Source organism: Microchirus variegatus (assembly GCF_963457635.1).
Source record: "Microchirus variegatus genome assembly, chromosome: 5".
Taxonomy (NCBI): Eukaryota; Metazoa; Chordata; class Actinopteri; order Pleuronectiformes; family Soleidae; genus Microchirus; species Microchirus variegatus.
The window spans coordinates 6,001,908-6,025,574 of NC_139806.1; the positions used below are offsets into that span (position 1 = coordinate 6,001,908).

At 41.3% G+C, this 23,667-nt stretch overlaps 1 protein-coding gene across 2 annotated transcripts; it reads left to right on the forward strand.

Annotated features, from left to right (window-relative positions):
• Nucleotides 1-864: 864 nt before the first annotated feature.
• Nucleotides 865-22,047, forward strand: LOC310926799 (integrin beta-1-like). 2 transcript variants are annotated; one of them, XM_083888989.1, is made up of 17 exons: nucleotides 865-1,172; nucleotides 11,821-11,887; nucleotides 12,301-12,386; nucleotides 15,188-15,401; nucleotides 15,605-15,775; nucleotides 15,878-16,116; nucleotides 16,242-16,397; nucleotides 16,564-16,659; nucleotides 16,778-16,867; nucleotides 17,131-17,271; nucleotides 17,798-18,000; nucleotides 18,119-18,357; nucleotides 18,435-18,657; nucleotides 19,966-20,198; nucleotides 20,368-20,534; nucleotides 21,160-21,237; nucleotides 21,944-22,047. In XM_083888989.1, exons 2-16 carry the CDS (start codon nucleotides 11,821-11,823, stop codon nucleotides 21,235-21,237), a joined length of 2,403 nt encoding a protein of 800 aa, XP_083745115.1. In that variant the 5' UTR covers nucleotides 865-1,172; the 3' UTR covers nucleotides 21,944-22,047. The 2 variants fall into 2 exon arrangements, with proteins under 2 accessions (XP_083745115.1, XP_083745116.1); XM_083888990.1 differs by lacking the exon at nucleotides 21,160-21,237 and having other exon boundaries at nucleotides 21,944-22,046.
• The last annotated feature ends 1,620 nt before the right edge of the window (nucleotides 22,048-23,667 follow it).

The window sequence follows — 23,667 nt, forward strand, 5'->3', positions numbered from 1 at the left end:
GTAATAAATCTAAAGCAACTGGCCATAAAATCCTCCTAATATGTCACAGAGACTCAGGAATAATGTTCATATAACAAACTGAACTCACCAACAACAGCACAGACAAAATATTTGCATTTAAAAAAAATCTTTTGCAGACTGCAAATCATGTTTATGTTTTGAAATCATGGTTTGAAAAGCATGTGGCGCCACCTACCGCCGTCTACCAATCATTGCAGTCAGTAGAGTCTCAGGTGCCGAGCAACCACGGGTTGCCAGTTACGTGAAGAAAACGAAAACCTAAAAGACCTCGGTATTTTGAATTTGAATGTAGTAACCGTTTTTGGCCACATTCTTACATATGGCACCTTTAATTATTTATCTGTCTTATGGGGGGGGGGGAATAAACAGGAAAAATGAATAAATTGAACACTCAACCTATAATATACATATACGAGAGAGAATAATCTGATTATTACTCTTGTTGCTGTGAAAACTCCTATGGGATGTTGTAATCTGATTAAGATGTACAAAGATAATGTGCTCATAATCCTCAGAATTAATGCTTGTTCAGAGTTTGGTCTTATCTGGATTAATCAGGGTTGTTTACATCTTCAGTATCTTCATTAGACTCTTATCTTAATCGGATTAATAAGGGATCTGTGTATGCGTGTAATCTTATAGTCCCACTGTGTTTATTTATACTGTGTGTTTATTTATACATGCTAACCACATCCTAGGTTAGCATGTTGCTTCACCTCTCACCGGTGTGTTTATTCCTTTGCCCCCTACGTGCCGCTAAACTCCTCCCGCGTGGGCGGGGTTTAGACAAGAAAGGAGGTTTGTTCAAGTGGGGCATTAAAAAAAAAGAAAAAAAAGAAAAGAAAGAACGAAAAAGAAAAGCGACTCACCAGGAGCAGCCGAGCAACACCAGAGCCGACACGGCTGTTACGTGCCCAGGCGAGTCAGTGACATGAATATAGGTTAAATTATTTTTTACTTTCCGTGTTAAAAGTGACTCGGACCTGGCACGGCGGAACGGTGCGGTCATTAGCTTAAAAAAAGCGAACCCTCAGAACCGCTTTAGCTAGTCTTCACTCTCACTCAGTCAGTTTACGTACAAAAAGAGGACATTTCTGGCGCAAATGCGTCTCTAAAAGCCATCGGGAACTGAATATAAACACCAACACAAGGTGAGTAAAGTCGTCTTACGTTACATGTAACCCGTCTGTTGTGTTTTTAAGTCGGTTTAAAGCAACGGTAAACGGCCAGAAGAGGAGAAGACAAGCTAGGAATGTCTGCGCTCAGGGGCTAAACTTTGGGTGTGGGTAAACCACAAGCAGCTAACGGTTGGAACACTGTTATAATAACGACATAACAGCGTCTTTTTTAATCATATAGTCCGGGGTTTGTATCAATAAAACTTGTGTTCTATAAGTGTTGGCATATGCTGAATGTAATTCTCCTGAATTAATCTCAATTTGGCGTTTGTACATAAAGTAGGCCACAGAGTGGTCGCTTTGTGTGAGAAAAGAAGTGTGGCTGTGAAAACCACGTTAACGTATTGTCATTCTTCACTACTGAATAGTTAGCTAGTTTTTTTTAATAATATTGTTACTATCACAGATGTTTTTAAAAGGCATTCTTTGGTGATAAAGTGCCCTTTAAAATCAGTAAACTCACTCAAAGTCACTTCTCTAGTTAGTAGCGAGTAATGAGCAGAACACTTATTGACAAAGGAAGGATTGTGTTGTTTTGTTTTGCTGGTTCCAGTTTGTCATATTTGAGAATCTGATGGTTTTTATTTGTCTCACATAATAATGAGGTAAATACATCTGAGTATTCTACAAACCAAGTAAGTTAACAAAGTCACATTTAACTTCTAAAACAGATAACAGAACAGTATTTATCAGACTAATCGATAATGGATATAGCCATTATCCTCACCCTGATATCCCTACAATGGTTTCAAGGTGTTATACTATAGATGTATTTACATTCAGTCCATTTTAAACTCTGCAGTAATACAGGACAGTGAGATAATTGGGATTTGAATTGACTTGTTTGAAAAGTAATTTAGTCTTTTCCAATCTATCTGTCCATTTGTCCTCGTGAGCTAAGAAGATGTTTTCAAGGCTTATTTAATACGTGAAAGAAGCACATCCGTTAATCACATCTACTCACAAAGTTTCATACCTGTGGGCAAAAACATACACTGCGAAGAAAACCAAACAACATCCCTTTGTCAACCAAGGTTGCAAACATCTGTGCTAAGTGCAGCTTGTAAAGGATTTCCTGAAAGAGACCACAGCTGGACCCCAGTCTGGTCACACTACACCATGGACTGTATAAACTGTGGCCAAAGATACAGACACACTAAGGCATCTTAAAGCAGGCCAGGTTGGTTAACCAGAATCTAAAGTGTCTTGTTCAGCCTCGCCCGCAGCTCTGATTCAGGACGAGTGATTCCGCAGTAGTTGGACAAGCTTGGTCTCGCCAGCCTCGTTTACTTCCTGTAAAGGAATCGTAGCCTCAGGGAATGCTTTTTTTGTGTGTGCTTGTGAATCTCAGGGAGTGGTTTGATTTGTTCAGTTAAACTTGTAATCTGTGCTCCCCATGTTGTTGCTGCAGGACCTTATTTAGCAACATGGGAATATAATGCTTTGGGTTAATTACTGGCCTGGCATGGCTTAAAGACGGCATCGTAATGACATAGCAACAGCGCCACAGCGAGGTGTGAAAACACATATGTCTATGATCTTGCACAGCGTGTACAGATAGCTTGGATGTCTGCAAATATACACCAGGCCATGAGAACTGCAGACATGTGTGGAGATGTGTCTGTAGATCGAGCAGGATCCCTGCAGTTCACTGAGTCACTTCCCTTAGTTACATTGTTATGTTTAAACACGGCGAATTGTCCTTGTCCGGGAGGTAGCAGCGCCTGGGACAGTTTATACGGTCATTCTGTCTTACTCAACACCAGGCAGCCAGTCAGATATGAGTCATGGATGATGACTCTTCCAGGGAAGGCCAGACGAAGCATGTGGGAGTGGGATATGTTTGAGGAAATGTGATCATAATTTTGAAAAATGATCCTTCATTCCTCTGGACAGAGGATGGAGTCGGTGGTAAATTCTGAACTCATGGCAGAGACTTTTTTGAAATGTTTGAGAAGTTGCCGTATGTCTGAAAACTCACTTTTTTTCTGCTTTTTGGGGTGAAAGTTGCAAACATAGCATGGAAATATTGTCATCTTTTACATTTATTGCTATGTTGCTCAATTACACCTTTTTTTGTTTTAAGTCATACTCCCGTTTGCAGTCGTGTGGCTTTATTACTGCAGTGTTGCTGTTGTCTCTGTCTTGACATAAGGTTGCAGTATACTTCTCCGTCTGCGTAACCATGGAGACCCCTCGAGCCTTGATAGTTCCTGTCGTGGTGCCGGATACGCACTGCAATTTCCCACCCGATCAGTAGGGGTCGCTTCGCAAGGTTGTTGTGCTTTTTGGCTACAGTGAGCAATGGCGTCCGAAAGAGAAAGACTTGTTGTTGTTGTTGCAGCGGAATAACATTGAAACAGTGGCCGTTTCTCACCTGAAATATATATTTTTCTGACCCGGAACACAGTTTTAATATAATTTAAGGCAAGAAATTAGTCATTTAGAGTCGGCAGTGATCAGCTCCGCCTCTGTGGACGCTCGGCGCACACAGTGGCCGGCACAAAGCAGCGTTATCTCGGTCCGACCTGAGGACCAGTCGCAGCCCTTGCCCTCTCCGTTGTCCCTTGACGGAGTGACGGACACTTAAAAAATATTTTCGTACTGGGAGACTTAAGATCTAAATACTGCTATTAATGTCCCTTTTTATTATTTAACAATCACAGCAAAACAACAACAGCAGCAAGACAAACCCTAACAAACAAGAGACCACGACATCGACAACACTGAAAACTACTATCGACTTAAGCAACTATGAAAGAAAGACTAGAATAGAAGTAAGAAGTAAGACATAGGTACAGATCAACAATACATATTTACACACACGTTTGACAGATTATTGGTGTATTGGCCCTGAAATGTAATTTCATTTCATTGTGAATCTCATATTGAGGACATCAGCTGAAGAGACCATGAGGACTAAATTCTCTTTAAATGTGGTTAGACTGATCAGATTTGATAACACATTGGCTGCAACACTTGTGACCTGATCAATTGGGATGGGTTGTGCTATCTGGCTTCAAAATGGCCTATGGTCATCAGAAGTGTGTAAGTCCATTAAACTGATCAGCCACCACGTTTAAACTGTATTTTCTCTCTCGACTGTGTTCACCAGCTAGCATGCTAATCTGACCATGTCCCTCTGCTGAACAGATGGTGATACTCTGCATTTTTTAGTTTATATCTAACTGGCCAACTGAACTCTGGGTTCAAGTCGGAGAAAAGTTTCAAAAGCAGCTCATTTTTCAATGACATAGTTTTTCCATGGCGTTGTGCGGAGCCAGTGGAGCCAGCGAAGCTGGAATGCGTTATCTCATCTCTCTGAGGAGGGCTGGGGATCAGGATCTCCTCCATATGACAGAAGAACCTCAAATAGGTCTCTTTAGTTCATTCCACTCTTTAACATCTGTAGTCAGCTGCAAAGCAATCTGTGGCAAACAAATGAAGTCTTATCCTATCTTATACACTGGTTACTGTGTTTGTTAATGAAAGCACCAATAATGTCTGACATAAAGGCTCTGAACATCGGTTCGATTTAGTTCATTGCCAGACTGAAGGTTCAAATTATATTAAAGAAAAAAACAGAAATACAAGTGAAGAGGAAACAATGGAAATTAAATATTAACACATTCCATACCCTTTTCCTGCTTTGTCTCTGAAAAACAAAGACACAGACGTCACCTGTTGACATTCTTCTAGTCTGACAGACCTTCAGTTTCAGGCCACATGACAGATGTTGGGCTGGATGAAGGAATTATTCCTCTTGCCGTTAGGTTTGGTTTCCGTTTAAAATAAGCTGCACTTGCAGCAGGAAGTGAGATCTTCCTCCGATCCTTCAACAGCCTGTTGGGGAGAAACGTGGTGTCTGGGTGTGGTGTAATTAACAAAATGGACGCATAGTTGTTTGGGGACTAAATGGACTGGGGGGCAGCTGGCCAACTGGGTGGCAAACAACAGAGAGGGGGGTTGGGTGGGCTCTTGAGTCATTTTGTGGACGAACAGATGACCCACCCAATGTGAACAACCCTGACTTGTGTTCAACACAACTTTTTACTTTTTACAGCATTTTTGTGCTGCATCGATGATTTCCGGTGAACACACCGGAACACAATGTATGTAAATATTGTCAAGTGAAGTAGAAATAGACCAAACAATCTGATTTTAATCAACCTTAATAGTAGGGAATACTTTAATATTGTCAGTATGTGTTGTTGAATAGATGTTATTTGGTTATTTAAGCACACGTTAGTGCCCACAGTCCAGTGAGCTGGTTAGTTGTGGTTGTAAGTGATTTGAATAATCATGTGGATGTCGATATTGATTGTTATATAAACACAGTGTTAAGACGCATAGATTTCATTGATTTTGTCTGCGTATATACACCAGCTCATTGCTTCAGCCACGCCATTTACTTTGTTTACGATATATGGCGCTAGAATGCAATATTTTATTTATTCCCACAAAATCCTCTGTAATAAACCCTTACAATCCAACTAATGCCTATTCAGTTCCTTATTCAAAAAGAGGATTTAAGGACAGGATCATATTGTAAAGCCCACTTTGTGGATTTGGGATTTGTGGATTTTTTAAAATAAATTATTAAAACAAGTTATATGATTTTTCAGCTTCTTAAATGTGAATATCTTCCAGTTTCTTTGCCCCATATAACAAATTAATCATTAAAATAGTAATTTAATCAGGAAAATTAATTGATTATGAAAACAATCGTCATTTGCGGTCCTAATTTCTCGAAATAAGCCATTTGCAGATCTATCTTTAACCTTGTTCATACATTAATAGAGTCAAAATCCTCTCTGATCCCAGTTTTTAACATCATTTTTAACCAAATTTGTCCTGTCTTTGTTGGTAAAGAATACTGAAGCCGCTTTGTTTTGTGCACACCTGCACATTTTCCATGAACTTGTATATGGTGGACTCCAGTATTATCAGGCCTACGCTTTGTAAGGCGGTCATATTTAGCAATCTAAACATGGACTTTGATTTGGGTGACTAAACACTCGCAGATGTGCTCCGCTCCACCTTCAGACAGCTTGTCTGTTGAAACCTGTATGAGCAGCACGGTAAAATCAGGTTTGACTCTCAGTCGCGTAATACAATCATTACAGTTGAGCAACATTCACAGATTAACTCCGTCCTTACCCACACACCACAAGCTAATGAGACCTTTCTCCTAGCCACTGAGACACTCCTAAGCAGAGAAAGGGTCCAGAGCCAGACTTTACATAAAGACTGAACTGAGGAAAGATTAAATAAGGAAGTAGTAGTGACACATTGATACAGGGTCTGAGTCTAAACCTCCTCTACATCCTGTTTATAACTGTGACTGAACCATTCCAGCACTTGGGAAAGGCCACAATTTTTAAAGTGATAATAGTTCTTATTTCCCCCATGACCTTGTACACAGTGGGTCACACAAATTACGTCTTTTTTTCTTGTGGAATCTCAGTATACTTGGATGTCGATGTGCTCCCCATAGTGGAATTTTCCTCTAAAAAACCCTGAATTCTATGTCAATATTTAGTATATCATTTTGCATTGTTGAGAAATGGAAAATTCTGCGGAAATTCAGCGTTGATTACAGCGAGTCAATTAAATCAGAGGTGGAATGAAAATCCATGAATAAGCAAGAACGGACAAGAAATCAGAAGCTTTGTTTATCAGTGCATTTCTAATTCACCACAGAAGAGTCACCAAAGGAATGCCACTGTGAAGTAGGCGGAGGTGTTTGTCGGACAGTTAAGGCCACATTATACTTCTCCGACTGCGTATGCGTTATCCGTCTGCGTCACCACGGAGACGCCTCGAGCATTTATACTTCTGCGTCGTGGTGACGGACACTCGCTGCAATTTCCCGCCCGATCAGTAGGGGTCGCTGCGCAAGGTTGTTGTGCTTCTGGCTACAGTGAGCAATGGCGTCCGAGAAAGAAAGAGAGCGAGAGACTGTTGTTGTTGAAACAGTGGCCGTTTCTCACTTTTCTGTGTGACGGAACGCAGTTTTAAGATAATTTGAGGCGAGAAATTGGCCATTTAGGGTCTAAACATGTGCTGTGTGTGTTAAGATGTGACGTATTTATAGTTCGGCAGCGGCGTTATCGGCGGGGATCAGCTCCGCCTCTGTCAGGACGCCCGGAGCGCACTGAGAGCCGGCACAGAGCAGCTTCGCTCAGCATGTCCTGAGGACCAATCGCAGCTCTTGCCGTCTCCGTAGTCCCTTGACGGAGTGACGGACACTTAAAAAATATTTCGTGCACCCGGAGACGACGCAGAGGCTCTTCGACAGGTTCTGCGTCGACGCAGAGTCTCTCCGTAGCCTACGCAGAGCACTTTACGCAGAAGTATAAATTGGGCTTTAGACTTGTGAGCAGAAGAATGTCATCTGTGTATTTACATTAGAGAGACGGTGTAACTGTGACCCTGAGGCATGCATTCAGGCCGACATCTGACCTGTCTGAACCTGAGAGCAGACAGAAGACACTGTGAAGAGCCTGTCAAATCTCTGCAGCAGCTGCAGACACAATACTTGTGCTGATTTGGTTTTGCACCCTTTTCTGGAGTAACGTGGCACATTTTACAGTTGCTCATTTAAATTTAAAAGTCAGATTAGGATGTGCTCTCTCATCCGTTGAGGCCCCTGCATTATGTTACTACACTCTTGCATCCATATTTGAGAAAACCCCTGGCAGAAGCCCCTTCCTCTGTTAATATATTTATTTATATTACAATATGCAGCTCTGGTGACCGTCAACAGAGGTTGGATTGTAAATGAGAAGCAGTGGCGGTAGAAACCCAAAGCGTGTGCCGCCTTTGTCCTCAGCCTGTCTGACCATACAAAGTCATGGTTCCATAGTTTACTCCAGTTTCTCTAAATATTAAGCTCTCGGTCTATCCTCGTGAAGACTTGTAGGCCAGGGACTTTGCTGAATAATATCAGGGCTATCACATCTTCTACTGGCATCTAGGGTTTATTTTTTATTTATTAACACGTCTCTGTTAGCATTTACTTGTTGATCCAGGAAGAGGCTTCTAGTGTATTTGTCTCATTTTATAGACAAAAGAATAGTTGGGCAATCCCAATCCCTGTCTATCCCCATCTATTATGGTGGGAATTCACATTGTGCCACATTGGCCACTGTTTTGTGGTTTTCTGAAGACTTTTTGTAGGAGAAAAAACATCATTGAGTATTGAGGGAATATAGGCAGAGGAATCAAAAAGTCCTCAGATAAATATATGTGATCGCCATGATTTAAATTGATCTTAAAAGTCATTGCAGAATGAAGTCAAGCCAATTACAACATAAATGAATCACATACTGTAGGTCAGTGTTCAGCACCAGCAATGATCCACTCGCATTATATTTTGTAAGAGTTAATTCGGGCTGCATTAAAGAGATGGTTGATTGGAAAACAGAATTAAGCATTTGAGTGAGTTTAACTGACTGAGCTGCTTTTTGAGCATTTTCTCTGAATTCACCAAATAAATGGAACATTTCTTTTATTATATTTAACAGTCAGAAGGAGCCGTCTTACCCTGAACTGTGTCAGCAGCTCTTAACGGCTGTGACATTGACAGCATTGATGCTAACTTTATCCCACTGACTCTGTGATGCAGCCTTGTGCACCAATCACAGACTGTGATTCATATACAGTTACTGTGGGAGTGTTGTTGAGTTGCTCACAACTAGTTCCAATCCTTAGGGGGAGCAATGATGATGATTCAAGCCAGACAATTCAGTCAATTCACTTCATCACTTCTTAGTTAGTAAAAAAAAACCATGTGCCATTAATAACACAACAGCAGGTATAGATACCATTTCATTTTATGACGGTGAAGATTACTGCAACTAGTAAGCCTTGTCTGTGCCAGGAAGAATAATTATCTGAAATACCTCCTCCGAATGCCATCATATGGCACTGGGGCAACTGGAGACCCAAAAGGACTGCCCATCTGTCAGCTCGCAGCAATTTGCAGCCCTGAGCGGGACAAGTCCCAGAGCAGTAAACAAAGCTGGACTTCAGGAATGTTGGAGAGGAGGCTTCATTGTGCTGAAAGTCTTTCCATTCAGTTTGGTTTTAACTTTATGAATTAATTTATGTTGGGTATATTGTGTGTTGAATGTTACCCTTTTTTGCCAGAAGTTCTAGTTTGTGTCAGGGGGAGTTTTTAATAAGGGCCAGTTTCCTGTTGATCAACAGAAAGAATGATTTAAAAATAATTTCCATCTGTCGTCCCGAGTCACTCGTTAAAAAGAGCCATAAAAATAGCTCTGCTCTTCGTCAGCTGTCACACATTTTTAATCAAAACTTTACTTCAAATCTTTCAGTGTCTGATATTTAGTCTGATTATCATCACGTTTCCCTGCAGCAACATGATAACTATCACTAAACCATCGAGAGCAAACCCGCACTGAAGTCATTGGGCTTCATTTCACAGGATGTGGTTGTTGTTTTTTTTTCTATCTTGTCCCTTTTGACCCGCACTAACGGCTGTAAACATTGCATCTTTTCACCATCTTTTCACAGACTTAGAAAGTGGGTTTCCTCTTGTAACGCTTGCAGTTTACGAGTTCCACTTTTTTCAGTGTGAGCACAAGTGTTTAATTTACTGACACGTATGTGAAATTGGCTTTGGTACCCAGCACGAGCAGACTCAATATCTGCTATTATCAACACTGCCTGGTTTCCCATTTGCAGCTTACAGGGTCAAATTCACACAAAGTTGCTCCTCATGTCTGAGGCTGAGGATTGGACTCAGCCGAGGAAGTGTCTCACAGGAACTTGGGAGGAATTGCAGAGGGATTTCAGAGGGCGGCATGAAGCAGCCTGACCAAATATGGGAACACTCACATTCATGTGAACACACCTACTTTTTAACTTTTCTTTTTTTTGCCATGGAGCTGTGACCTGAGCTCGGGCTTTAAAAATGTTGACCCACCTCTAAAAAAATTTCCAAGTTGCCAAGTTTTTTTTCCAAGTTTTGGCACTTTTTAGTCTCTGATTATTTCAGTTTTTTTCTTTTATGTCTGGGTAGTTTATCCTTAGCACCACAGTCATTTGCCTATTTAAATCTTTTTTTTTACTGACAGCCTGGCATCTTAAAACGTTAAATCAAAGGACTCTTTCCCAGTCCTCTCTATAATATCTGTTACTGGACTAATTATATGACATCCTGAAAGCTTTTTCTTTGGCGAACTTCCTGTCCGTTGGGGGCAGTTTAATCTCATGAGTAGAAAGTACTGCCTCTTTGTTGAGGCTGAAGTGTCGTGGGATACTGGAAAAGTTTGTCTAACCCAGTAATAGTTGTCAGAATATAGAACATGTACTTTTAGACATGAACCCTGGGTAATGTCCAGAGAATTGAGTCTGGACATTGTCAAAAGATGAACACAGATGGGTTAAAAAAAAGCAGGAGAACCTCATTTCCAGAGTGACTTCTTGCGTTACCACATTCAGGCCTGACTGGCCACACCTCTGTTCTAATCCGCTCTTATCTCTTGTCTTGTGTGTAGAGATAAAAGAGATCTTTGTGTTTAACATCTACAGTTTGTTTGATTTGTTGGAGGTGTTGGAAGTAGCAGCTGATGCCAGCGGACTGTGGGCGAGCACAGCTAACATCCACATGTGGGCAAAAGTCAAAATGAATAACTTCTCCTTCTCCTTACTGCTGCGTGCCTGTGGTCATAAACCATGTCAGTGTGACATCACTTTTTCACTAAGTTACTGAGCCATGAGAACATTTAAAAAGGAAATAGTTGTGTGACCTGTGGCTTCTTACAGTGCTTATCGTGCACGTGTGTCTCACCAAACCCTGGGAGAAACCTGGTATGAAAATACAGTGTTTGCTTTGTGTTAAAGGACATAAAATAACATTAAACATTTAGGCATTTTTGCCTATGCTGTGTGAATGCTTTAATTTACAATAAATTCAAATATCTACTGTAAAAATCCCCCAGCAATTATGTGTTACATCATGCTTAAAATACAGTACTTTTAGACGATATCTGGTGTATTTCTATTGTTTTCTTATTCCATCCATCCATCCATTATCTACCGCTTTATCCTACACCAGAGGGTCGCGGGGGGTGCTGTGCCTATCTCAGCAGACATTGTGCGATAGGGGGGGTACACCCTGGACAGTTCGCCAGTCCATCACAGGGCCACATATAGAGACTTATGTTTTCTTATTATCTTAAATAAAGGATACATACATGAAACAAGAAGCAATACAATTGTATACAAATATGGTGAAATTGTGCCACAACACATTCAAATTAAAGTTTTGTTTTGTAATTTGCCATGGATTTTTAATTTGCAAATATCACAATATCTGACTGAATGCATCAATATCAGATCTGCAAAGACATAACTAATGCTATGTCACAATATGATGACATGATGTCTCATGCCACAGTATGTATATAATATCAATACTATGATGTACTGCATGTCCCTGGACAGCTGCATAGGATATTGTGAGTCAAACATAGTGACTCGCTGAGTGATAAGTGTATTTTCTTTCTACTCTTAGACACAAAAATGTACCACCAGCAATGCTTCACATCAATGCAGCACCAACTCATAATCATATGTTTTCTTGTTACAGATGGACGTCCGGTTATTGTTAATAGCATCATTATCAGCTGTTCTGTGTGGCAGCTGGGCACAGCAAGGTGAGAATGCAGACATTGTCTGTTCATATTTGACTATTTCTTGTATCAAATGTTGAATTTCAGCTCATTTATGTGTCGCATGTGTCTTTATTAGTGTTGTTTTTTTTTTTGCATTATATGACCCACTTATTGGATTTAAATGCATTGAAAGAATAAAACTAAATTTAGTTCTACTTAAATGTTTTGTCTTCATTCATGGTTTTTATAGCTGTGTGGTTCCAGATTGAGGGCTTTTTTCCCCCTCTTTTCTTTTTTTTTTTTTTAACAAGATGAAGTAATGTGTTGGTAAAATGCCTTGAGCTTCTCTCAGCATGACTCATTTTTTTAAAACTTTTTCTTTTTTTACATCCAAAAATCTAAAGCTGCTTTTGGTTAGTGAACTAAGAGGAACCTGTGTTGTGTTCTCTTTTCAGAGGGAAGCGTATGCATCAAAGCAAACACGCAGTCGTGTGGCGAATGCATCCAGGTCGCCGAGTCGTGTGGATGGTGCTCGGATGCAGTGAGTGTGAACTATTTCGTCACCTGAATGAAAACTTATCCGGTCGATCTTAAACTGTGGCCGTTGCAGTGTCGGGAGTCTCGTCTGTGCTTTGTTAAGCCCAATTTATACTTCTGCGTAAAGTGCTCTGCGTAGGTTACGCAGAGTCCTCTGCGTCGACGTAGAGCCTGTCGAAGAGCCTCTGCGTCGTCTCCGACTGCACGGAAAACATTTTTTTAAGTGTCAGTCACTCCGTCAAGGGACAACGGAGACGGCAAGAGCTGCGATTGGTCCTCAGGACAGGCCGAGCGAAGCTGCTCTGTGCCGGCTCATAGTGAGCACCCGAGAAGTGTCCGCAGAAGTATAAGGCCCGAGGCGTCTCTGTGGTGACGCAGTCGGAAAACGCATTACGCAGTCGGAGAAGTATAATGTGGCCTTTAGTTGAATGTTAGTCAGGAAACGGTACAATCGTCTCACTAAATTCAAGGAAACTCCTCCAGTAGACATTTATTACATTCATAACATCCATATCATTGATTACGAATCAATTGCTTCCCAACACACAAAGGCATTGTTTTGTCCATGAACCAAAATAAACCATAACATATTGATGATTAACTGCTGAAACTGTTAATCAATTATCAAAGTAGTTTGAGATGAATTTAGTCGTTGATTACCAGTAAATTGTTTGTTGGAGTCCTGTATCTCAGTAACTCTTTTGGAATTCTCAAAACATCACTGCATTAAATAATTTTGCCTATATTTAACAAATAATCATGTGACAAATCTTCATACGCTTGTTTAATTTGATTTAAAGTGATGTTAAAGCCACACTGACCCTATTACTGAGTTTTGCTGCTTCTTGTCTCACAGTGGAAACTTTGGCTCAATAATAATCCAGTTTAATTACGTGTTTTTTTTTTCTGAAGCCGAGGCAGATGTATGTATGTGCTGCGGCAGCAATATATACCACTGAACCAACAGACCACAGCTTCAGGAAAATACTCTCTCGCCGAAGCATGAACATGAGGCCACAGTGAAATGTTCATTCATACCTTAATGACGTAGACCTCGGCACAAACAAATGAGCAATGTTCAATCAGAATTTCGTCTCGCGCTGTAAAATTAATAAGAATTCTGATGAACAAGCAATCACCACTTTGATTAAATATACTGTAGGTTTTATTCGATTTATGCACAGTAAACATGTTCATTTTATTAGTATAAGAACCTTGAGAGGAACCGTCCCTTTATCAACGAGGTTATTGTGGCAAAATCAGCATAGTCAGGGGTCCGAGTAAAGAAGCCAGAGGTCTTTTTAACCAAGGTGCGTGTGTGTTGCACTCCCATCCCGTCCATCTGTCGTTACTAAGCAACTAAAACCTGGGAGCTACTGAGATGTATCAAAATACGCCCTGCAGTGTATTCAGAGAAGCCAGAAAAAACAACAAGGTCAGTGGTTTGGTAAACAGTGTTTAAAGTTGTGCAGAAAGCAACGCTTGAAACCCATGAAAAGAGGTGGCCAATACTTATTGAACGTTATCTATCTTGAGCACATTTCTTACATTGCCAGACAAAAATGAAGGAAACTGCTATCCAAGTTCATAACAACTCGTCAGTTTAACGCAGAAGATAATGTTTGTTTGTTCTCTCAATGAGCAGCCTATTCAACACCACTAAATATCTCTCTGCATCATCTCGTCATATGCGCCTTATTTTCTCACCATCTGGTAACTCACTGTACTCCAGAACAATAGCTGTCCTGTTAATTTTGGCACGTTTACAGTGAAAATAAAAAGCAATCCTCTGCAAATCATGTGGTTTTGAAAGATTTGGGTCCAAGCATCGTTTTTTTTTTGTTTTTGTTTTGACTGAGTTCATTGTCTCAAGAATCTCCTCCACTAGAGCTTGTGGAATATCATGTGCATCCAATCTATTCTATATTCTCAGCCGAGCTTCACAGTCATCTGTTTCTCCTTATCTCCTGCTGCTCTCAAGCAACCGCTCGCAGAACAGACAGTTTATGGAGGCCTATGTAGAATGCATCGGTTTACAATGGGCCTCATTGAAATATCACCGACACTCATGTCATGTCAAAGATCATGGAAGTTATTTCAGCAGGTTTGAGGTCGGTGTGTTCTGAGTGGATGTAGCACAGAAGTAGAACTGATACTTTTCGGTGTCTCAGTCTACGTTTTTTCCCCCGACAAAATGTTAATTGAACAAGTCTGTGAACGTTTAAAGTGGCTGATTCGTGCGGGTTGTTTTCAGTTTGTATTATGTTACTGCGCGAGTTGTTGACATGTTTCTTCATGTCGGACTCACCGAGACAAATTCCAAAGACGCGTCCAGATGTCTCTGCACGTGAATCACCTGTGAAAATTACCTTTCAATTTTGTGTTTGTGGAGTTGGTATCAGTTGTTTTTTTCCTGTTATATCACAGCAAGGTTCCCAATTTCCCAACAAAGCTTAAAGGGATTGTTTTGAAGTGTGGTTATCTCAGGCACGGTTGCTCTCAGTTAAAACATGATTGTCAGTAAAGACACAAGGAAAAACATATTTCAGCCTCTTTGCAAAAGACTCAGTGCTAGCCGCATGGCCAACAGCAAACCTGTTATTTAGATATCATAGACTTGAGCAGCTGAAGAGTTTTGTAGCTAAAATCTTTCCTTCTGTTCCTGCTGGCAGCCATGTTTTCAATGAAAGCCAGCCTGTCTGGTTCTCATGCATTACAAGTAGTGGGTGCAACTAAAAAAAAAAAAAAACACTAAATAATATTTAGGAAATGCAAATTTTAACAACCTCTTTTGCTATTTCACAGGAATTCCTCACTGTGGGTGAGTCCAAGTCAGCCCGCTGTGATGATCTGGAGTCGCTGAAGAAGAGGAATTGTGCCACAATTGAGAACCCACGTGGAAGAATCACCATCGACAAGAACAAGGAAGTCACCAACCGCAAGGATAAGACCGAGAAGCTGAAGCCCGAGCAGATCACCCAGATCCAGCCACAGAAACTCTCCCTGACACTCAGATCTGGTAAACAACACAATGACATTAGCGTGAAAGCATGACCAGAGTGAAGATAATCTTTTATGTCATCTGATTAACTTTTTACCACTAGTAACATGAATGGTGTTAATAGCCTTTTCTATCAGCTTCATCCAAATTCACAAATCACGGATGTACCTGTGTATTTCAATGTAAAAGAGGCTTTAGTTTAAAGTTGTCATGTTCTATAGGTGAGCCCCAGACCTTCAAGCTGAAGTTCAAGCGTGCTGAGGACTACCCCATCGATCTCTATTACCTTATGGACCTCTCCTTCTCCATGAAAGATGATTTGGAAAATGTCAAGAACCTTGGTACTGACCTGATGAGGGAAATGAAGGAGATCACCTCAGACTTTAGGATCGGTGAGCAAAAGACTCCAAATGTAGAGACAATAAAAGCACAGACGTTTTTAACAATCCAGAGTAAAACAAATGTTCTTCTGGGATCTTTCCACGCCCTTTTAGGATTCGGCTCCTTTGTTGAGAAGACGGTCATGCCTTACATCAGCACCACACCAGCCAGACTCATCAACCCCTGCACAGGGAACCAGAACTGTACCAGTCCCTTCAGCTACAAGAATGTCCTGAAGCTGACCAACAACGGAGATGAGTTCAACAAGCTGGTCAGTCAGCAGCAGATCTCAGGAAACCTTGACTCTCCAGAGGGAGGCTTCGATGCCATCATGCAAGTGGCTGTGTGTGAGGTAAGAGGGCCACTTGCTCATCGATGACCCGGCTGAAGCAAAATCTTCCTTTGTTGGCCGGAAAAAGCCACAATATCGCTCACCAGAGTGTGTTGTAAAAGAGTAACGTGTTTTGGTCTTTCCAGGATCACATTGGCTGGAGAAACGTGACTCGTCTGCTGGTGTTTTCCACCGACGCTGGTTTCCACTTCGCCGGCGACGGTAAACTGGGCGGCATCGTCCTCCCCAACGATGGCAGGTGTCACCTGGAGAACAACATGTACACCATGAGCCACTATTATGTATGTAGTCCAAACTTATTTAATGTATGCGGCAAGAGTTGACTGAGCATGTTTAATCTTATTCCTCACTCCCTACAGTTAAATATTTATGCTACTCTTGTTGGCTCTTGCAAGACCCATATTTAAACATGTGTTTATTAATATTTATAAACATGTGTGTGTGTAGGACTACCCTTCCATTGCTCATCTGGTGCAGAAACTCAGTGACCACAACATCCAGACCATCTTTGCCGTAACTGAGGAATTCCAACCTGTTTACAAGGTAAACAGGACATTTCCATATGCTGCTCTTGTAGAATAGCATCTTCTTTAATTTAACATATATTAAGCAATAAATGAGCTGCACATTTAACATTTGTTTGTTGTGTTTCCACCAACAGGAGTTGAAGAATCTTATTCCTAAATCGGCCGTTGGTACACTGTCCTCCAACTCCAGCAACGTGATCAAACTCATTATTGATGCTTACAACGTGAGTCAAAACTGTCCGCACGACATCCAACTTTCTGCTGTTTTACGAGATAATTAATGTATGGTTTTGATTTAAATTTATACTTGACACTGTTTTAAAATGATCCATGGAGAAAAGTCTCCCATTCTTTACAGTTAAACTCCACTAGAGGTCATGTATTTGCTAGTTTTCTTCTGGATTACCATGCACATAATACTTATTTGAGTTCCATGAATACAGTGTGAAAGCAAGTATGTAACCATTTTTTAAAAATCTTTGGACAGTCTTTGTCATCTGAGGTTATTCTGGAACACACCAGGCTGCCAGAGGGCGTGTCCATCGCCTTCAAGTCCATCTGTAAGAACGGCGTGGAGGGACCAGAGGAGAATGGCAGGAAGTGCTCCAACATCTCCATCGGAGATGAGGTTGGTATCATGTGATACACGCATACACTCACTGACTGCATTGTCTGAACTCCAGCAGGCCATCTTGATCATGTTTACTTGCCTAAATTGATTAAGTTGCTCCCATGGGATTGGCAGATTAGGTATTTGCATCAACAAGCAGTTGAACAGATACAGTACCTTCAGTATTTTCAGAAGTTAATGAGGCGTACAAGTTACTTTCTCATTTTTACCCAAGCACACTCCCTCTTCACCTGGTCTAACCCTAATTTGCTTTCACATCTTTGCACCATTCAACTGGGTCAACACAATCCAGCTACATTTGTGTCTACTCGTGTCTTTGCACCGACCTTGTAAACTCATGTGTGAAGGCACCATAACACTAATTGGTCCGTGGGCAGTGTTGCTGCTTTAATGAAACACCAAACCTGTATTTGTGACACAAAGGTGGTTAACACATAAGTTCTTTTCATGTTCCTGGCACCATAAACTTCAACGTATCCTCCCCATTAAGTTTAATAACCCTGTCATCTCCTTGGGTTTCCAGGTGTCTTTTGTGATTTCCATCGAATCCCAGAAGTGTCCAGCACATGGTAAATCAGAGACCATTAAAATTAAACCTCTTGGCTTCACCGAGGAGGTGGAGGTCGTACTGAACTTCATCTGCGACTGTGAGTGCGCCGCACACGGAGTAGCCAACAGCAAAGAATGCCACATGGGCCACGGTACCTTCGAATGTGGAGCTTGCAAGTAAGTAGTCGAGCAGGTATATTAGAGCTGCTGTTTTTCGTGTTTATTTATCTTCTTTCTCCTTACTGTGGCGACATTCTCTACATTATTAATGCAAACCTTCCATCTTCTGTGTCAGGTGCAATGACGGCCGTATCGGACGTCTCTGTGAGTGCAGCAAAGACGAAGTCCGAACGGAGGACCTGGACGCCAACTGCAGGAAGGACAACGGCACTGACATCTGCAGCAACAACGGCGACTGCGTCTGCGGCACCTGCGAGTGCAAGAAGCGGGAAAACACAGCAGAGCTTTACAGTGGACAATACTGCGAGTGTGACAACTTCAACTGCGACCGTTCCAACAACAAGCTCTGCGGAGGTAAGGATCGTACAAATAACACACTCGGATCTGTTTTATTGAAGCTCTGTCATAACCTGTCCCCTTGCTTTAACCAGGACACGGGCGCTGTGTATGCAGGAAGTGCCTCTGTGACGCTAACTACACAGGAAGTGCCTGCGACTGCTCCCTGGATACCTCCACCTGCCTCGCCAAGAACGGGCAGATCTGTAACGGCCGTGGTACTTGTGAGTGCGGAATCTGCAAATGCACCAACCTGAAATTCCAGGGACCAACTTGTGAAATCTGTCCCACCTGCCCCGGCGTCTGCACTGAACACAAGTGAGTCTAAAACGAGGCTAAAACACAGGACACATCGTCACATTGTTCTGCCTGAGGGTATTTCGGTAACCTTAAATGTTTCACGAGATGTCTAGAAACATATATCACCCATTCGGCTCGCAACAATGAATCCACGACTAAATTAACAGCCAACTATTTTGATGATCGATTAATTTTTCTCATAGATAAACTCTCAGATTTTTCATCCTCTTGTTCCTGATCCATATAACAAACATCATCAAAACTGATACATTTTGGATCGTGGCCATTTGAAAACGTCATAATAATATACATTTTTTTGACATTTTATGGACCACACATAGAAAATAATTGACAAGTTCATCGAATATGGAAGTAAATGTTTGTCGCAGCGCTGATGCCGACATAAATCCATGGCACATTACTGATGCAGAGATTGACGTCACCCTCCTATGTGTTGTTTATTAACAGGCGTTTTGGTAGCCAGTCTGCCTGTTGCACTCATGAGAAGGGCATATTTGAACCCTCCCCCGCCCTCATATTCACAGCTTGTTAACGCTCCGTTGTCTGAAGGGTCAGAGTCTCCCGATTTCCCGTATACGACGTGTTTGTTGTTATTATGAATTCACGAGTTCTGCTTGAACGCGACGGGAAATCTGCACAGTAATGAGCTGCACATGGCACACAGTGGAGTCGAGGTAGTGAAAGCAAGGTGGCAGGAAGTAGGTCTAGCTATCTAGCTAATTTACTCCCAAAGAAAGTTGTACTTTGGCTAAAAAGGCTTCAGATATGGATAAAAACAGGGTTAATATTGGTCTGGCATTTTCTGTGATGGAGAGCTAGCACTCCTACTTAAACCGATGAATACATTGTGTTATGTCTGTCTGTCTAGAATCGGCATGATAGCTTACTGGCATTAGCTCTCAAGTAGAGATATTAGCTCTAAAAAAGGTTATTTTCATAATGGATTAATCTGTTGTTTATTTACTTTATAAATTGGCTATTTGTTTGCTCTGATAAAATGTCGTTTCCCTAACCCCGAAATGATGATGTTCTCAGGTGTCTCGATTTGTCCACAAAACAAAATATTTGTACTTTTAATGATTTCTTTGTCAAACAGAGCAATGGAATTAGAAAATATTCACATTTAAGAAGCTGAAAAACCAGAAAGCTCAATTATTAAAATAGTTGACGATTCATTTAATAATCGATTAATCGAATAATCTCTGCAGCCATACTCTCAAGTAGTACATACCAGTTTACTATGACTCCACCGATCAGGGTTTATAGGGTGTTTTATAACCGGCCCCTCCCACTGTGTTTCTGCAGAGACTGCGTGCAGTGCCGAGCGTTTGAGGCCGGCGAGAAGAAGGACACGTGCGAGCGGGACTGCAGCTACTTCCAGCTGATCAAGGTGAAAGATCGCGACAAGCTGCCCCAGCCCACAGACCAGAGTTTCCCACTGACTCACTGCAAAGAGCGAGACGCCAACGACTGCTGGTTCTACTACACCTACGCCATCAGGAACGACACCAAGGAGGTCTACGTGGTGGAGAACCTGGGTTAGAATTTTGTTCTGCAATGCAGTAATGACAGAGTGGATGAAACATCTCCTGAAACGATAGTTCTTTCAGTTTAACTCCCCTTATATACGACCTGAAAGGAGTATAGTTAGTAAACGTCATGATCCTCATCAGCAGTGGATTTCATTCCGTCTCTGTTTGTTTTCAGAATGTCCGGCAGGACCCGACATCATCCCCATCGTGGCAGGAGTGGTAGCCGGCATCGTTCTGATCGGCCTCGCTCTGCTGCTCATCTGGAAACTGCTCATGATCATCCACGACCGCCGAGAGTTTGCCAAGTTTGAGAAGGAGAAGATGAACGCCAAGTGGGACACGGTGAGTTTGGAACAAGAGATCGTTTAAAATTACCAGGGCTTCACTATTTACTTCACTCTTGAAATATTGAAATATTGTCTCCAAGCTTCTAGCTCTTTAGCTGTACAAAAAAGGCACAGAACATAGATCATCTCTGATTTTCTCACTCTCAATGATCAACCTGAGCTCCATGAGGTTAGGTCGTCTGTCGCTGGGGGGGGGGGGAGTAGCCTTTGTCTCAGCTGACAGTGCTGCCTCTCTCCGTCGACACCGACAACTGCACCTCCATAAAAGGCAGTGAAGGCCAGAAAGAGGAGGGCTGATGGTGAACACTAGTGGAAAACTACACCACTGCACACTGTTTTTGGTCACAAGAGCAGTGGTTGAATCTAAGAAGTAACCAGTGACTTCATTCACAACACTTTTTTAACAACATTTTATTCCCAGTTTGTACCAGGGACCTTTTGTTTTTTGTGGTTTAGTGTATTTATGCTTTAAGTTGAAAAATAATGAATGTATTAATGAAATACTTGTTCAGTCTCTTCCTTATCTTTTGTGTTTTTTCCTTCAGACTTTTCCTGCTCATTCCCATGTCTTCTGTTTTATCCCCTTTCTTTCTCCTGTCCCTTTTCTTTGTCCATGTTAGCAAGGGAACCCCATTTACAAGAGTCCCATTAACCAGTTCCAGAATCCCAGCTATGGGAATAAATCCACTGCTCTTTAGGTCAAAAGTTTGTATGAGTTGGTGGCTTTGTGAACTTGCATGATTGTGAAGTTTTATTGCTCGACTGCTGCAGTGAAGCTGCTGAGGATTTTGTGGTCGCATGTTGTGACATTGGCACATTTAACCAGATGGTGGCGTTGCTGTGTCCTTTTATTATTATATTACACTTTGTCTTTCTTGGTTTCCGGAGCAAAGGAAATTCGAATAAACTGTTTACCCGAGACTAGTGAGAAAGATGAAGTATATGTTTACATGTGTGTTTATCCCTCAGTTATATTTTCATTATCTGACTTAACTAAACATAACATTGATTATCCTGGATAACGAGTACCTTGCTTCCACCGAGTGGAACGGTTTGGTTCGGTACAATCCAGGTTGTGTATTTTTGTATTTTCATTAGCAATAGAACTAAAATAACCAGCCCCAACAGTTGCATTTTTGGCACCTTCTCCCTCGGGGTACCAGAGTAAAAGCCCGATGTTTGGGTAGAGGTACTGTTTTTAGTCAAAATGCAAGCCTGACCCAGGGCCGTACCATTCGAAAACCGTACCGTACCGTACTGTACCAAACCGGACCTTACCATGATGGAAATGCAGCATTTGTGTGAAGCAAAAATATAGAGGTTAATTCACTGATTCACTGATTTGACAGTTTAACAGTTTCTACAGTTTAACTCACATGTTGTTTTTATTTTTCTCTTTCTCAGGGAGAGAATCCAATCTACAAAAGTGCTGTAACAACTGTCGTCAATCCAAAGTACGAGGGCAAATGATGGAGCTTTGCCTTCTTTGTGACAACACTGTATGGAGAAGAGAGGGGGGGGGGCTGGGGTGAAAGGGAGGGGCGGGTTTTCTAATGCTCTCACTGTTGATGTTTGTTTGTTTGTTTTTTTTGTTGTAGCCACCAAATGATAGCAAAGCATTTTGCCACTATTTCATTTTGTTGTACTAATTTGGTTTTATTTTCTATGCATCGTCTGAATGTGTACAGTCCGTGTAAATGTGGGGTTTTTGTATTTTTAATTGTTTTATTTTATGCTTCCTCTGCAGAACTTGAGAGAAAAGTGTTGTGAACTGATTTTAGTTTTTTCTCTTTTTCCTGCCACGGGGACTGGCAAAGTAATCGAAAAAAGCCCAAAGTGTGCCTTTTTCATAGAACAGTGAAGCCATCAGTGTTTAATTGAGGGGTTTAATTTGATGATTTTGATGATCGGCAACAAATGAAGTGTTCCTTTTCCAACGAATAATGCATTCAACATTTACGGCAATCAACAGTCGCTGACTCGAAACCTCAGGTGAGACGATGTTGCTCCCTTTTTATGGCGCTTTTCCATTAAACAGTTCTAGCGCTTCTCGGCTCGGCTTTGGTATCATGCATACATTGTTTCGGGTGGCGCCGTCCAGCTCTCTCTGGATCCTCTCGTCCACCACCAGACACAGGAGCGTCTGAACCTCGTCAAAGAAAAAACATCAGGTACAATCCCTAATGGAAAAGCAAGAAGTGCTGGAACTGTATAATGGAGAAGCGCCATGTGTTGAACTCTTCAGATGTAGTGCCAGTAGGCCGTGTGTGGCAACCATGAATTGTGTACAGTATGTTTTGGGTTCTGTGTAAAGCCATATATGTATTCACAGAACCAGGTCGAAGAGTTAGTGTTTTTTTTCCAACAACAATCAATTGAAACGTCTTTTATCTCGAAGATATTTTTCTTGGGTTGCCTTTCTGGGTGAAAGGACATCAGTGTACAGTAGTTTTAACTGTTTGGCTCCGGGTTTTTACTTTACTTAATTTAAAAGCCAACTCAGGTCCTTTTAATTCTTCACAGCAATGCCAAATATGCAGAATCTGCCTTCATTTTGTTTCGCTAACTAAATTTGCTTATATTAAAAATGCCTTATTTTTACTTGTGGAACATGAATTGGGGAACGCTCCCAGTTGTTTTTAACATGTCAGTTATTCCTACCAGCCATTTGTTGGTGCCTCGATCAAAGTTTTTTACTGAACATGAACAGGAACCAATGGTAAAATGTCACTTAGATTAAAAGGTTAGTGCTAAGGGAATTAAAAATAGGTTACTCCTGTCACCATTTTTTTAAGTGCCTTTTTTATTTCTACAACACAGTCACATTTGCAATTCTGTACTTTTGAAATTATTTATTGAATAAACATTCAAAACCATGTATCCTTACATTGTTATGATATTGTGGGATTACTGTTTTTGTGTGTTATTAATTAACTGGTAACGGTTGCACTGCGTGTGTGAGTGTTTTTCTACTGAACTAAACTGCTGTATGCTGTGAAACAAGTTCCCAGTCTGCTTAGGTTATCGTATCCTCAGGAGTGTTGATATGGAAAACTGGGGCAAAAAGTAGCAAAAATCATGGAGCAAAAACCTTATTTTCATTTCACATATTACATTGGTCTTAAGAC

What these genes read in the sequence shown, in the direction of transcription:
- LOC310926799 (XM_083888989.1), top strand. Translation starts at nt 11,821, where the DNA reads ATGGACGTCCGGTTATTGTTAATAGCATCATTATCAGCTGTTCTGTGT. An exon ending in GTGGATGGTGCTCGGATGCA is followed by an intron (nt 12,387 to 15,187) that starts GTGAGTGTGAAC and finishes GCTATTTCACAG; the next exon opens with GAATTCCTCACTGTGGGTGA. An exon ending in CTCCCTGACACTCAGATCTG is followed by an intron (nt 15,402 to 15,604) that starts GTAAACAACACA and finishes CATGTTCTATAG; the next exon opens with GTGAGCCCCAGACCTTCAAG.